Genomic DNA, 15,395 nt, shown 5'->3' with positions numbered 1-15,395 from the left:
AAACGAATGCAGAGATAGCGAGGAGGTGGTGTGACTTGTTATATGGCTGATTATTATCCAGATAAACTGATAAGAGGAAGATACGACTGAGAATAAAAGAGTGTGAGTGGGGGGAAAAAATCACAGGAATTATCTGTTTTCTTTTCACATGGTTTTCCTCTTCTATTCCACTCTAAAGCTTGCCCTCTCGGGAACTCTTTTCCTTCTCCACTCCCTTTACAGGTACAGTCTACTTTTACAGTCACATTCATTCTTTCTCTGAGGCTGAGGGGGGGGAAAGAGGAGGGTATTATTACACAAACCCTCAGTGTGGAAGCCACTCAGCAGCTCATCATGACTAGATCTGCACTCCTGATTCTGGCAGCCCTTGTTGGATCCTGCGTTCAGTTTACAGGTAAAGTACAGGACGTGGTTTTATTCACATTTATTGGTTCGACAAAAAGGTTTGTACGCTGAATTATTTGTTGCAGTCGTGTACCTTTAAGTGAAATGTGGCTCAGTCGTGTGATGAGATCAGAATGAATTAGTCACTGAATAGCCAGTCTGCTTTTGTTCTGAAGGATAGTTGTGGTCATGTGCACACTGTTTTTTTATGCATGTTGTACCCTAATTAAGCACTCATAGGCCAGTTGCCTCACTGTGGATTAATATAGATAAACTACTTGTTGCTTTACTTGTGTATTACAAAGTGTGAGCTTTTGCTAGGATTACAGGATGTAATATGTATGTTTTTTTGGCTGATGCAGTATAAAGAAAAGTTTACGGTATATCTCTTTTAGTTACATGTACAGTAAATGTCCACTGTGCACAAATGAGTTTAGGATGCAAAGTAAAATAGTCATAAAACAGGTCATCTAAGTCAGTACTGACCTCTAAGGTAAAGTAAATTGTAAGAAACATAATAAACATCTTTATAGAAAATGTCCTGCCATGGTTTAACAAAAGAAATAGCCTTTTTTAGAAACTTTACTATGTTCAATAAAGCTGCTATATTTTAGGGGGAATTGGAGGATGAAAGTGTTTATATTCTTACCTGTTAACTTTTTTTAAACGTTCACAATTTTAAAGTGAAATTTTGCCTCTTTGAGTTAATTTCGGTATCTTATAAATGTACTAAGCTACTTGTGTCACATTTAGATGCTGTCAATGTTGATGTTCGAGAAAATGATCTAACAGAGGAGGTACAGTATGACAGTAATATATGTATTAATAATGTTTTCTATATATTGTTCTGATACTCTGATACTGTGTCAATGACTGTCTGAGAAATTGTTTTTCTGTGCTACAGACAGAAAGTTACATGCCGATACTCTGCTCACCAATACCTGTCTCCTTATCCCCATCCTCCTCAGGTATTCTGCACCCAGCAATCATCATCAATAATCATGTTAATCTGAATTGAATGTAAACTGAATGACTTCTAAAACATGTTATCTAGTGTTGTACCATGACATTGCTGACTTCTTCCTCTCCATCAGTTCATACTCTCACACCTGTTGACATCTCATCTGTTTATGTCTTGGGAACTCTACTCTCACACAGGTAGACAGCCACAAACACAATGCACATATACTTCAGTAATACACAAATGTGGCTTCCTGAGCTGCTTCAAACCCGAAGCTATCATGTAAAAACCTTTATCAATCCTCTCTCATCATTAGGGATGAAACATCCAGAGTGGTCAATAGAGTCGCTGGTAAGTCTTTTGATTGTTTTATTATTATGTTCTCAGACCTGGTTCAGTTCAAGGTCGTAAGCAGGACCATGTCAGAGGAAATATCAGATACAGAGCTCTAGAGAAAAGCTCTCAGAACAATATTCTTACAGTTGTATCCAGTTTATCTGTGAAGATAAGAGAGGGGGCCATAAACACAGGTTGTTGACCTTCATTTCACATAGAAGCAAGCAAAACTGGCAACATGGATGCTTTCAGCAGCAGTTACCACATAATGCACATAATCCACTGTCTGATTTTATTGTAAGGAATTGAACATACTGTAGACTGAGTCTATACAATTGTGTTTATGTGTGTTCAATAGAGCTGCTGTCCATGTTTAACCCTGATGTGATCACTCAACATGTGGATCAGACATCAGTGCAGCCCAGGTAGCACACACATACGACACACACATGTACAGTCACACACATATGTGGTATGAGGATATTACTGCGGGTGTGTTACATGTGTTGCAGAAGCTTGTTGGAGGAAGCTGAGGAGCTATCTCTTTCCCTTTCACATCAGGTAATTAAAGGTCGTAAAATCAAATCACGACTGTACACAGCTAAAAAAAACTGCCATAAACATAATTCATGTAGGCTATGGACATAACAGCGCAGGTCTGTGGGCAACACCAAAATAATGTTTCACAATGATCAGTATTTAATGTTTAATAGGCTGTAATCAAAACTTGGTTTTAGTCTACTTTTATGGGACAAACAAGAGAGGATTTGGGATTTGGGAGTGTCCCGAATTTTTCATGCTAGTAGTCTATTTCTTGGCCGCAACACGACTCCAGGAAGTCACTGTGCCCGGCCAAGAAATAGTCCCCCATAAAACTTTTACACTTAAATTTTTGTTGACTAATTGCCTTTGGATGGAGCCAGATCAGCTGTTTCCCCCTGTTTCAGCATGCTAAACTAAGCTCACTGTCTCCTGGCTATAGCTTCCCCAAATGTCCAACTGTTCATTTATCACATTTAACCAAATTTAATTCATGGCAGTGACAGATAAAAACAAAAAAAAATGCTTGTTAGTGAAGAGCTACACTGATTCTGAAATGCTACAGTGAATGTCAGAAAGATTAAGCTCAAGATTCAAGAGTTTTATTTGCCATTTGCACCTAAGTACATTGGAATTCTGAGCAGTTTAAACCGTCCGGAAAGAACAACATTTCCGGCTATACGAAACTGTGTCTTAGTGGTTATTGTGTCAGCTCACAGCAAGAAGGTCCTGGTTTACATGTTCTCCCCGTGTTCATGTGACTTTCCTCTGGGTGCTCTGCATTCTCCCACTGTCCAAAGACATGCAAGTCAGGTTGGGTGAATTTCAAACATCTTAGTTGTTAATGAGAGTTTGACTAAACAGGTGATTTGTCCAGAGAGTAACCTGCTTGATCAGCCAATGTAAGATGGGATAGATTGTAAGCCTCCATGACCCTCAACAGGATGAACTCACTAACCCTCTTCTCACAGTGGATGGAGTTTGCTCAGTCTGCTCTTTATTGTATCTTTGCAGGTGATGGACTGGAAGCTCGTGCTGCTGTTTGTCCAGGCAGATTCCACATGTGCCTGTTCACCACATGTAAGATGCGTCACTACAACAAAATCATGTTTGACCTCAGAGTTAGTAATGAATGTTCAGAGTGTATTACTCTTTCTTTGTTCTTCAGGTTGCTGCAGATGTTACAGCTGTTGTGCAGGAAGTGGAAGCAGCTCTGCAGTTGTTGCAGAAAAGGGTATTGCACTTTTTTATTTAATACAGTTTTGTCATGAACAGTTAGAATGGGGGGGAAAAAATCTAATATGCTGGATGATGTTTACAGTTGCATCGCACTTTAGTTCACGTCGTGGTCTGGAGCACAAATCAGCAGGACAAGTGAGTGTTTTGAATTTTTAGGTACTAAAAATCTAGCCAAGATACCTTGTATAAACGATATTTACTCATTTATTTTGGCATGATCGAAACCTTGCTTGTTACATGTACTGCATGCAGCTTAGTGTTTGCGATCCTGTTTATTGTAAAATGCATGTGGCAGTGATCTGCTTGCTTTTTACCTTCTAGCAGGTGTGAGTGTATGAAAGATGAAAGCATAAACCAGCGACTATATAAAGCAACTCTTCTGAAAACACTGCAGGTAAAATATATGTAAATAAATGTGGGCTGGTCTGAATCATATTTGACTATTTACTTTACACATACATTTGTCTTGTTTTCAGGACTCTTTAAGTCGTGTCTTGGAGAATCCAAAGTGGCACAGTGACATGGCAGACTTCACCGCCCTGCTGCAGTCTGTGCCAGTTATCCTCGAACTCATCTCAGATTCTGTAAATAAAGAAAAGACACCATTTATAATCAACAATAGTGTAACTAACAACTGTAAATTATTTAGCTGTCCTTCCAGTTGCAATGCATGAAAGACCCTTGAAATGGCTAATGTGTAACCAGCATGTATCGTGTGTTTCTTTGCAGGAGGACACATGGTCTGACCAAAACCAAATAGCTGTTCAGCTATGGACAAACCTGGTAAGTTCTCATTAATCAAATTCCTGAATAACAATTACAGTGTACTGTACTATACATTAGGCTGAAAACCTTCACCATTGATCTAAATCACTCGCTGTTCTGACACTGAATCTGACCCTGTGTCTCTGTTGTAAAAAATGAGCCAACAGAGAAGAGTTATCATAATCCCTCAAAGTAAAAGTAAGATGGAACAATGATTACAGTGAACATTTATAACTCTGACAAGAGATTAGATACAAGATGTAAAGATTAACTTGATGAGATTATCCTACAGGATGACTTTCTCTAGGTTTGTTCATTCCACGTCTATTATGCAGATACCAGAATTGTGTAATCAGCAGTGTTTGACCCTGTGTGGTCATTGGCTGCACAGAACGACCCCCACTTGAACCTATAAACTTAATGACTTTTCCTCCTCCAGCTTCAGCCGGCGACAGGTCAGGCAGAGGTCATGGACACTGGCGTCATTACTATTCCTTGCCCTACTCAGGTGAGGCACGCCATCCCATAACCCTGCTACAGAGAAATGCTTCACAAAATGATGCAATGTGTTGCAGCAGCATTCGGTACTAAAGATATGATCAATATCAAGATTTTAAATCCGATACTATGCTTAAAACCACATCTTCTTATCCACTCCCATCCCAGGAACAACCTTTTCTGCGGACGCAGAAGAATTCCCCCTCTGAATCACAGGGCAAAGTTTACAGTAAAGCCTCTACACCAACAGATCCAGTAAGACTTTCAACTCAACTTCAGAACTACAGTGTAGAATAGCTGCACATACAGTTACATTTATTTGAATATACCAAATGTTTGCAGGTTATGGGTACTGAGATACCTTGCACAGACCGCAGTCCATCTCCCACTACACCCACTTCAGGTAAAACATATTTTTTTAGCTCTTATTCTACTGATGTCTTTTGGGAAATGTAGTTCAATCCAACTACTTGTTTCTCTGTGTAGTTCATGAGCTTAGACCTGGAGATATCAAGGTGGTGGCAGCAGTAGGTGACTCTCTGACTGTGAGTGTTCTTCTCCTACTTTTTTTGCTATATGGTCTAAATGTATATCTAAAAACAAACTTATCCCAACAGGCATGAATATAGATTAAAGGTACAGTGTGTAGGATTTGGTGGCATCTAGTGGTGTGATTGCAGAACGCAACCAACTGAGTACCCCTCCGCTCACTCCTCCCTTTCCAAGACTATAACATGAGCCGCCGAGAGCAAAACTGTGGTAATGCCGTTCGCCTCGCTCAGAGGCCATCCTTACCATAATAACACTACTTTAGGAGCATAGGAAGTCAGATGGCGGCTGGGGGTACCACGGTTTTGCACTCTGCGGTGGCCTTCAGGTAACGTAAAGAGTTTGGCTTATTCGTTCTGGGCTACTGTAGAAACATGGCGGAGTCCGTCAAGAGGACCCGCTCCTTATGTAGATATGAAGTGCTCATTCTAAGTTAACGAAAACACAACGATTCTTAATTTCAGGTGATTATACACTAATGAAAAGATAGTTATGAATATTATATTCAATTTCTGCTAATAGTTACCCCGAAATGTTACACACTGTTCCTTTAAGACCAGATGTACAGTATATATAAAGAACAGGATGGCGTGTAAAGACATGGAGCTGTTGTGTTTGTACTATTTGTGTGTGGATGTGTGTGGACATGTAAACGCAGCGACAAAGGGATGAAACACTGGGAGTTAAGGTAGATTATGACGCTTATTAAAAAAACAGTTTTAACTTTACTACTGAGAAATGACTTGCAGACCCCCACAGCTTCTGGTTCAATAAAAAATCCTCTGGTTCTACTCTGGTCATACGATCTCACATCTGATCTGTTTTTCTGCAGGCAGCCAATGGTGTGGGTGCAAAGACGGACAACCTTCTGTTAGTCATTAAACAGTACAGAGGATTGTCATGGAGGTAAGATAAGCTAAATGACACCTTTGTTCAAATTCTAATAGTGTGGGAAAATACCTCAACAGTTTATTTGAAGCTACATTTGAAACTAACAAGCTGTTGCTTCAATTTTCAGCATTGGAGGTGATGAAAACATCAACAATGTGACCACTCTGCCAAGTATGTTTGTCTCCTATCTATTCATTTTTTTAAAATTGTAATAGCATTGTCTAAAATGAAATGACATAATAATGCTTCCAAGGTTTATCTAATCAAATATCAGATGTCCATCATTGGCCAATTGTAGCATTGTGCTTGATAACGCCTATAATGATGGCGTCTTATCACCATCATTATACAGTAGGCTTACTGTTCAGCAGACAGAGTCACCTGAAACAACTATATATTTTAGGATGGCCTTCAAGATGCCACATTTTCTATAGTGTTAAAAAATGTATATAAAATGTATCAGAAGCTTGTTTAAATAACACTAAATGCAATAAATCATAGAATAACATGATCAATTTAACTGGTTTAACAAAAGAAACTTAAGTTGAGGTTCACTTTACTTGATGTCGTAGTCTGGGGCTTTCAACCAAAAAAAGTTAGTAAGTGGACTTAAGGTTATGGTTTTATTGAAATTAACTTTCATGCTCAGTTCTACATTGATTCTTCTCATATGTGACCAAAATTATACGATTTTAATGACCGTATCTACTACAAAATACAGAATGTGCACAATCATGTGTATCAATTTCCATTTGAGTTTTTTTCTGATCTTCCCTGTGTTTGTGGTCTGCAGATATCCTGAGGGAGTTTAACCCCTCACTGACCGGCTTCTCAGAGGGAATAGGTAAAGAGGACTCTCCAGGAGCCTTCCTCAATCAGGCCGTGGCCGGAGCCAAGAGTGGGTCAGTCATCATTTTAGTATTACTGACTTTTTACTCCATTTGGAATCTTAATAAATAAAACCTCAGCAGAACTTGTGTGACACCAGAACAAGAATTTCACCATCAAACCTTTCTATTTCCAGTGACATGGTACGACAGGTGCATGTCCTAGTGGACAAAATGAAAAATGATTCGGTAAGGCAACAGTGGTAAACTACATATGCAGATAATTATGCTCTCATGTAACCTTTGTCTCAGGTTTTATGTTCACAATTACCAAATTAGAACAGAACATTTACCTCTTATCTCCTTTACAGGGCATCGATTTCCACAATGACTGGAAAGTGATCACCATGTTTATTGGTGGCAATGACATCTGTGACTTCTGCACCGACAGCGTGAGCACTTCTTTTTTTTTCAATAATTGTCATATTTTGTCCTTAACTTTGGCATTATCCTTTGCTTATTTTCATTTGATTGTTGAACTGTTTTACATTATCTACAAAAATATAGATTTAGGATCTGTTGACATGTCAAACAATATTGTTTAGGGCAACAACTGACGATCAAATTATGTTTAAAATCTGTTTTATAATTTCCTTGTCATATAGATAGCCACGATAATCCAAAACATGATATGCAATGTGTTTTATGGCTGCAACTAACAATCATTATCATTTGTTTTGTTAATAAAACGTCATAAAATAGTGAAAAATGCCCATCACAATTTCCCAGAGCTGAAAGTAACATATTCAAATTGCTTGTTTTGTTCGATCAACAGTCCAAAACATCATAAAAGACCAAAAAAAAAAAAAACATCTTAACATTTGAGATGGAACAAGCACATGTTTGACTCAAAAGATTCATTTATGAAAAGTTATGAAATAGTTGTTTATGTATGCACAGGCTCCATTTCAAGCTTTGGGTCTCGTGTACTTCCACAGATTTTTTTCTCACCCAGGAACGTGATCGGTCGTATCCGCCAAGCTCTGGACATACTCCATAGTGAAGTATGTTTTCATCTTCTTGCACAAACATACAACCACACTGTATGTTGGCAATTTCATAAAGTCATAACGCGAATGAGAGACGGCCTACAACTTAATGTTTTGTATCATCCAGGTTCCCCGTGCCATTGTCAATCTGATAGAGCTGTTAGGCATTGTACAGTTGCGTGATCTGCACAACGATAAAACTCTGGGCTGTCCCACCTGGTTTGTAAGGTCAGTGATTTTTGGTTGTGTAAGTAAAGAAAAAACAGACCAAGTCGTTCTTTAACAGTTTTTATGTTTATGTTTCAGTTTAGTTTGCCCCTGCATACTGAAGCCTAAAGAGGGATCCTCTGAACTCCAGAAGGTCAACGACGTCAATAAAGCCTATCAGGTACAAATAGAGGATGGTAGGGGATAAGAATAAGGGATGCTTATAGGAAGTTTTAAGAGTTTATTGTATATATTCTTAAGCGCTTTACAAATTTCTGTTGCTACAACACAAATTCACTAGTCTTAAAGGAACAGTGTGTAACATTTCGGGGGATCTATTAGCAGAAATGGAATATAACATTCATAACTATGTTTTCTTTAGTGTATAATCACCTGAAACTAAGAATTGTTGTGTTTTTGTTAGCTTAGAATGAGCCGTTCGTATCTACATAGGGAGCGGGTCCTCTTCACAGAGTCCACCATGTTGTTCCGCCATGTTTCTACACTAGCCCAGAACAGACAAACCAAACACTGGCTCTACAGAGAGCCTTTCACGTTTTTACGTAACCTGAAGGCCACCGTAGTTCTCCAACGCGCAAACTTCTGTAACGTGAACTGCAGAGTGCAAAACCGTGTTAGCACCAGATGCCGTCTGACTTCCGCTGCTCCTAAAGTAGTGTTATTATAGTAAGGATGGCCTCTGAGCGGGGCTAACAGCGCTACCACGGTTTTGCACTCGGCGGCTCACGTTACCGCAGTCATTGAAAGGGAGGAGTGAGCGAAGGGGTACTCAGTTGGTTGCAATCTGCAACCACACCACTAGATGTCACAAAATCCTACACACTGTACCTTTAAGTTGACTTTGAGAACATAAATTTAACACCTAAAACAGCTTTTAACCCCCATTTTAGGAGCCAGATCATCATCATTACATCATCATTATGACATTGTCAACACAAAATATCTTTCAATGAAAAGTCAAAGACTTCTTTATCTTTTGGCTGTTTTTTCCATCCAGCATGCTATGAGAGAGCTAATTGACTCTGGCCGCTATGACACACACCACAACTTCACTGTGGTCCTACAGCCCTTTGTCCGGGAGGTTATCCTTCCCAAGTTAGAGGTAACACACCTGAACCATTAGATATACCTAAGGAAGTTATATTTTGTTAATTTATGTTAGTACTTTTTTTTACATTTCTATCCCTTCTTTTTAAAAGGATGGCCGGCCTGATCGCTCGTACTTTTCACCCGACTGTTTTCATCTCAGTCAGAAAGCTCACACTCTCATGGCTCAGGCTCTCTGGAACAACATGGTAAAGATTTGCTTTATTACAAGACATTTCCTATATTTATATTTTTGGCACATGTGTTTTTATGTCTCTTATAAGGATACAAAATAAATCACATGACTTTCACAATCTCTAGTTAGAGCCAGTGGGCAACAAGACGTTTACACAAGACTTCGCAGCTGGCATCGACCTGAAGTGTCCCTCTGAGGTGACTGAGTCCACAATTATATCAAAAACTATACATTACATGCTTTTTTAAATCATTTGTGTGTATTCATGTGTTTTTGATTATTTCTTTATCAGACCAACCCATTTATTAGGACTGCTGTCAACAGCAACTACACCTTTCCAGGCCCTCCACCCACTTCTGCTCCTGCCACAGTAGGTCATAGTTTCTATGTTTCATACATAACACATCTTCAAAATGGTAAGTAATTATTATTAACGCATGATGCCAAGTTAACTATAAATCCCTTAAATATGTCTCTGCCATTCTTTAGAATTGGGGCAGTGACTTTTCCTGCGTTAACACAGCTCCATCCAACTCTGTGCCCACTTCAGGTAAGCATGTCAAGGTTTCACTATTACCTAAAGTAAAATATAAATGTTAGATGTAAAATATGCTCATGTTGATCTTTTGTTAGTTCACAGGTTACGACCAGCAGACATCAAAGTGGTGGCTGCTGTGGGGGACTCTTTAACTGTGAGTTTGTACACAAGGATTTTAAACATTTTGCTTGATAAAATGATATTAACCCGAGGCCCACTTGATATATTTATTTCTCCTACTTTTATATGTTTAGTCTCTGCCTTTTTGATTTCTGAATTTCCCTTTTATTCTTCCTGTAAAGAACTTTTCTGTTTTCAAAAGTTTGCTCGCTTTCTTGTTAATAGACTAAAAATGACATTACAGATTAGATTAAATTAGATAAAAAGAATTAGATACATTAAATGTAACAGCACCTCTTTATTATGTTACCGCTTATTACATCATAAGTGGTTTAACAAACAATGTAATAATTATACTGGGAGATAGAATGGAGTAGTTTGTGCAAATATTATTATTATTATTATTATTATTATTATTATTATTATTATTATTATTATTATTATCATTATTATTATTATTATTATTATTATTATTATTATTATATCTATCATGTTATTTGTTTTTGTTTGCTTGTTTTCCTTTTGTTTTTTGTTTTTGTCATTTGTTGTTGTTATTGTCATTAGCAGTTTTTATTGTTGTTGATTTATTGTTTCTTGTAGTGTTTTTTCTCCTTTTTTGCCTTGGATTTTAATTATATATTTGGTCTTAAATTGTGATGTTGTGTTTGTATACCGACTCCAGAAAGAGTAGTTTCTACCTTTGTAGTAATGGGGATTCTGGGTAAATAAATAATTACCAATTTTTATTTTTAGTCAGGGCTATTATAGCATTTTCTTGTCTTGTGCGTCACTTTCTACGCACCATTTCTGCAAAATCCAGCTTGTCATATTTTGCATCTTTTGCATTATTAGTTGAATGGGTCAGAGAGAGAAACAGAGAAATAATTGAATAGTATAACCATCTACTTCTGCGTCTTTTTTTAGGCCGGCTTTGGTGCCAAGGCAAAGAATCTCCTGCAGCTAAGAACTGAGTACAGAGGGGTGTCCTGGAGGTGAGAGACTGCACACAAACTATACACATAACACATTTATGTGCTATGCATTGTAATCATTTTATGAATTGTTTGTTTTAAAAGCATTGGAGGAGACAAAACTCTTGAGACTGTCACAACATTACCTAGTAAGTCCCAAGCCCTTCTGGTCGTACAGTAGCACCACTAGATGGCAGATTTGGACTGTAACAAAACTTCCCTACTTCTTTACACATCAGATATCCTTAAGAAGTTCAATCCTAAAATCAAAGGGGTGTCAAAGGGTCAAGGGAAATGGCAGACTGGCTTCAACATGGCTGTATCAGGAGCTAAGATATCGTGAGTTCAAACATTTCTCTGATCATGTTTCACTTTCATGTGTTATGTGCATTTTGCATTGCACTCGTGAAAAATTGCACTCATGAAAAAATCTCACACAGAGGAATCCCCGGGCAGGTCCGACGCCTGATTGATACCATGAAGAATGCCTCTGTGAGTTTAATATAGGGTGCCCCTACTAATGCATGCACTGATGTTGTTTTGTGGCCACAAATCTGATCTGCATCTTTCTTGTTCTCTCTCTCTCTCTCTTTCTTTCTGATCCTCTCGCCATCGTTTCAACAAAAACAGACGGTGGATTTTGAGAATGACTGGAAGCTGGTGACCCTCTTCATTGGAGGCAACGACCTGTGTCAGTACTGCAACGATCGGGTGAGTTGCTTTAAGAAGTCGTCACATGGAAAAAAGCAGGATGATCCAATGGATGAAGGACATTCCCCTCACTTAAAAGAATCTCACAGTGGCCAAACATCCCGTCTAGTGTTGTGTGATGCCCTGTGTATAGAGCCGTCTCATGATATCACTGTCCAAACGGGACGATGCACCGGAGCAGAATAATCAAGCTTTGTGAGCAGCCCTCCCCTGATTGTTTTATTGTGTCAGAGTAAGATGAGAGCAGACATGGTTTCTTTTCAATGGCCACATTCTGTCACACAAATCGCCCCCCCTCCCTCCTCTATCGCAGGCCTCTGTCTGCATGAAACAAGCACACGAGGCACAGTGACAGGCCTTGTTCTCTAAGAGGCATAAACAACACAGAGGTCAGCCCAGACTCATCCTGTCTCACTCCCTCCTTCTTCTTCTTCTCTCTCTTTCTCCTTTTTGCCTCCATTTCCCTTTTTATCTCCCTCTCTACATTACTCCCCTCAGTGTAGTCTCTCTTTTAATGTTTGTGCTTTGAAGCAGAATATCAAAGCACAGCATCAATTTAAGATGAGCTCTGAGACTGTGGTAGTGACAGCTTAGCTGTTGCTCATACGCTCATACATGTTGCATGGCGTGGCGTTGGCGGCTCTTTCGGTTGATATGCACTTTTTAGCAACAAACTTGGCCAGTTTCCACTGAAATGTGCTTTAATTATTCTGCTTGTCTGTGGCCACAACAGAGGAGGGTTGTCAATGAAAGAAAAAGCACAAGAGTACATGTGTTCACTGTGGATTGCGTGTGATTTTATTATTCTTTTGTTCTCAAAACTACAGGCCTCTATGTCACCTCAGAACTACAGTCGTCATATGATGGCAAGCTTGGATATGCTGTACAAAGAGGTAAAATAATGATGTTATTTACCAAGAAATAACAGTTGATTGTGCAAAAAAATACCATAATGGACTATAAAATAATTAAAAATGTGCAGCTTTCCCTCCCAGATTATAAAGGTTCACATTTTCTTCCCTTCTCTTCCCGTAAATTATCATTGATTTAAGAATCAATTCTCTTTTCACTCTGAAAGTGCATAAAGGTCATGTTGTTTCTGGCCGTAGGTTCCCAGGACAATTGTCAACGTCTTGGAGGTCCTAGAAATTGAAGGTCTTCGCAGGATCAAAAGGGATAGTCTCGGGTGCAGTGTGTTACAAAAGTACGCTTTTGATCGATCCACTTGGGCAAAATCAATTCTCCTTGAATTAAGACCACAGAGTCCAAGGCAGATTGCTCCTTTAAATCAACAGCACTTCTCTTAATATTGATCTAACACCTCGTCAATCCAGCAAAGAAATGTATAATAATTTAGTGTTTATTAAAGGATGCCTCATCCCTGAATCTAATACAAAAATGTATTCAGTGCTGATTTAACATGTATAAAAGCATTTTATTTTTCCTAGATCAGCTGTTCATTTTCACCCCTTGATCCACAGGTATATCTGCCCGTGCTTTTTGTTGCCAGGAGAGGATTCCCCGGAGCTGGCTGAAGTAAAACGGATTAATCGGGAACTACAGGTTAGCAGACTGGAACTATGTGACCAGCATCTAGTTAAAGTCTCCTCTCTACTCAATAATGGGTTTTGCTTATTGCTATTTCACTCAGACGTTTGAGCTACACTGTGCAGAAAATATTTGCATTTTCGTAGATTCGGGATTTTTCAACGAGGGAGAAGAAGTAGATGGAATTTGAATTGTTTTAACTAATTGAAATTTTGTGGTGTTTCTTTCAGGTCGAGACGGAAAAATTGGTGTATGGAGGCCGTTACGAAGAGAGAGAGGACTTTGCTGTGGTCGTGCAGCCCTTTTTTAGGAACTCCATCGTCCCTTTGAACGCTGTAAGTCTTACGTGTACCCATGAGCCTCCACTGCACTCTACATATACAAACATATACACTTTACACACGGTAACCCAGCCATTCCCCTCAAAGCACATACTAACACTGATGTTGTGTTATTTCTTCTCCAGGACGGCAGACCTGACACCACCTACTTCTCTGAGGACTGCTTCCACTTCAGTGAACGGGGACATGCTTACATGGCTGCAGCTCTGTGGAGTAACATGGTGAGTCCAACAGTTAATGGCTAACTGTTTGACAGGGGGAAGGGTTGTGGATAAGTCTCGTTGCAATTTAGTCATGTGCTGAGCAAAGATGTACTCTGTTTCATCTCTAGTTGGAGCCAGTGGGTAAAAAACAGACATACAGCAATTTCACAAATACCAGGAGTAACATCAAGTGCCCCACCGAGGTAAGGAAGCTGCCACACAGGCACGTCTCACATGCTGCCACTGACCCACTTGGGATTTATCTGCATGAATGGTTCATACAAGTGGGTGTGATTGAATAGAAGACTTTCCCTCTTGTGTGTTGCAGGAGCATCCGTACATCTTCACGATGGTGAACAGCTTGCCCGGTTCGACCACCACCACCACCACAGCACCCATAACGCACAGCACAACTTCACAACCTCACAGCTGTGATTGCAATGAGGACGTGCCAGTGTGGCTCGCTGCTGTGCTGGCCGTGACAGGTCTTCTGATTGGCTGGGCTGTCACCTGGCTCCTCCTCTCCTGCAGAGCCAAGAGGAGCAAGCAGATGTTAACGGCTGCAGTGGAGATGAAGGGCACCGTGTTTTAAAGTGCTACCTACTGTATTTTTTTGCACCGGACTATACAAAGGACCACAACTGTAAAACAACATATTTTAAGTGATTGTGGTTTTTCATATCGAGACATGATAAGATAGTTATATGTATTTAGTAATTTTACTGGATGCAGAGGTGGAAAGGGTACACCAGTCTTCACCTAAAGAAAGCAATAAATAAGACAACAGAATGACACTCTATTAGAAGTCCTGCATTAAAACCTCATTGAAGTTAAAGACATATTTAAATGTTGTAGCTGGTCTAACAACTTGACTTAATGAGACAATGCAGTCACCAAGCACTACAAATCAACACATGTGCAAAAGAAAAAATGACTGGCTGCACATTAACTTGTTACCTCTGTTATATATTTAATGTATTAAAAGGGTCTAAGGATAGAGGGTGTTGCTTGCTGTACAGATTGTAAAGCCCCTTGAGGCAAATTTGTGCCTTTGCTTAAAATGAAGTAGAAGAAATTAAGTATTTGAAGTCAATACTTGTTAGATATAAATATGAATCAAACATTGTGTGGCTATTTTGCGCAACGATAAATACTTATAAAGACAATGTAATTCTATATGTCTTCTTTTTTTTATCTTAATGCCTTTGTTTGTAATAATTGTAAATGTTTTGGTTATTTGGAATAAATAATTAGCAATAATTCATATAAACTCTGATGTAGTGTGATTGTTCAAGTGACATCCGGACAGACAGACACCAACCAGTCTTGACATGTTGTCAAGGAAATCACCACCATTACACCTTAATGGTATTTATTTTAGATATGCAGGGAATACAGAATACCAGTATATCAT

General features: G+C 39.1%; 1 protein-coding gene across 1 annotated transcript; it reads left to right on the top strand.

Annotated features, from left to right (window-relative positions):
• The first annotated feature begins 282 nt into the window (after positions 1-282).
• plb1 (phospholipase B1) lies at positions 283-15,072 on the top strand. Its single transcript, XM_037796387.1, has 43 exons — positions 283-394; positions 1,138-1,181; positions 1,289-1,352; positions 1,479-1,542; positions 1,662-1,696; positions 2,040-2,106; positions 2,194-2,242; positions 3,236-3,301; positions 3,390-3,455; positions 3,543-3,595; positions 3,782-3,854; positions 3,937-4,044; positions 4,190-4,243; positions 4,665-4,733; positions 4,892-4,978; positions 5,066-5,126; positions 5,210-5,268; positions 6,105-6,178; positions 6,291-6,334; positions 6,957-7,065; positions 7,188-7,239; positions 7,362-7,442; positions 7,989-8,054; positions 8,167-8,267; positions 8,346-8,427; positions 9,265-9,369; positions 9,467-9,562; positions 9,675-9,746; positions 9,842-9,919; positions 10,039-10,099; positions 10,183-10,241; positions 11,132-11,199; positions 11,284-11,327; positions 11,418-11,517; positions 11,619-11,670; positions 11,809-11,889; positions 12,717-12,782; positions 12,999-13,093; positions 13,371-13,452; positions 13,668-13,772; positions 13,904-13,999; positions 14,110-14,184; positions 14,310-15,072. The coding sequence occupies exons 1-43, from the start codon at positions 334-336 to the stop codon at positions 14,571-14,573; spliced, it is 3,288 nt and encodes a 1,095-aa protein (XP_037652315.1). The 5' UTR covers positions 283-333; the 3' UTR covers positions 14,574-15,072.
• The last annotated feature ends 323 nt before the right edge of the window (positions 15,073-15,395 follow it).

This window comes from Sebastes umbrosus, chromosome 16 (assembly GCF_015220745.1).
Source record: "Sebastes umbrosus isolate fSebUmb1 chromosome 16, fSebUmb1.pri, whole genome shotgun sequence".
Classification (NCBI taxonomy): Eukaryota; Metazoa; Chordata; class Actinopteri; order Perciformes; family Sebastidae; genus Sebastes; species Sebastes umbrosus.
This window is presented reverse-complemented; position numbering and strand designations above follow the sequence as displayed.

Bases quoted from the DNA above. Each gene is read 5' to 3' on its own strand.
- plb1 (XM_037796387.1), top strand. From the start codon at position 334: ATGACTAGATCTGCACTCCTGATTCTGGCAGCCCTTGTTGGATCCTGC. The intron at 11,518-11,618 runs GTGAGTTCAAAC...AATCTCACACAG, and splicing joins GTATCAGGAGCTAAGATATC to AGGAATCCCCGGGCAGGTCC. The intron at 11,671-11,808 runs GTGAGTTTAATA...CAACAAAAACAG, and splicing joins ATACCATGAAGAATGCCTCT to ACGGTGGATTTTGAGAATGA.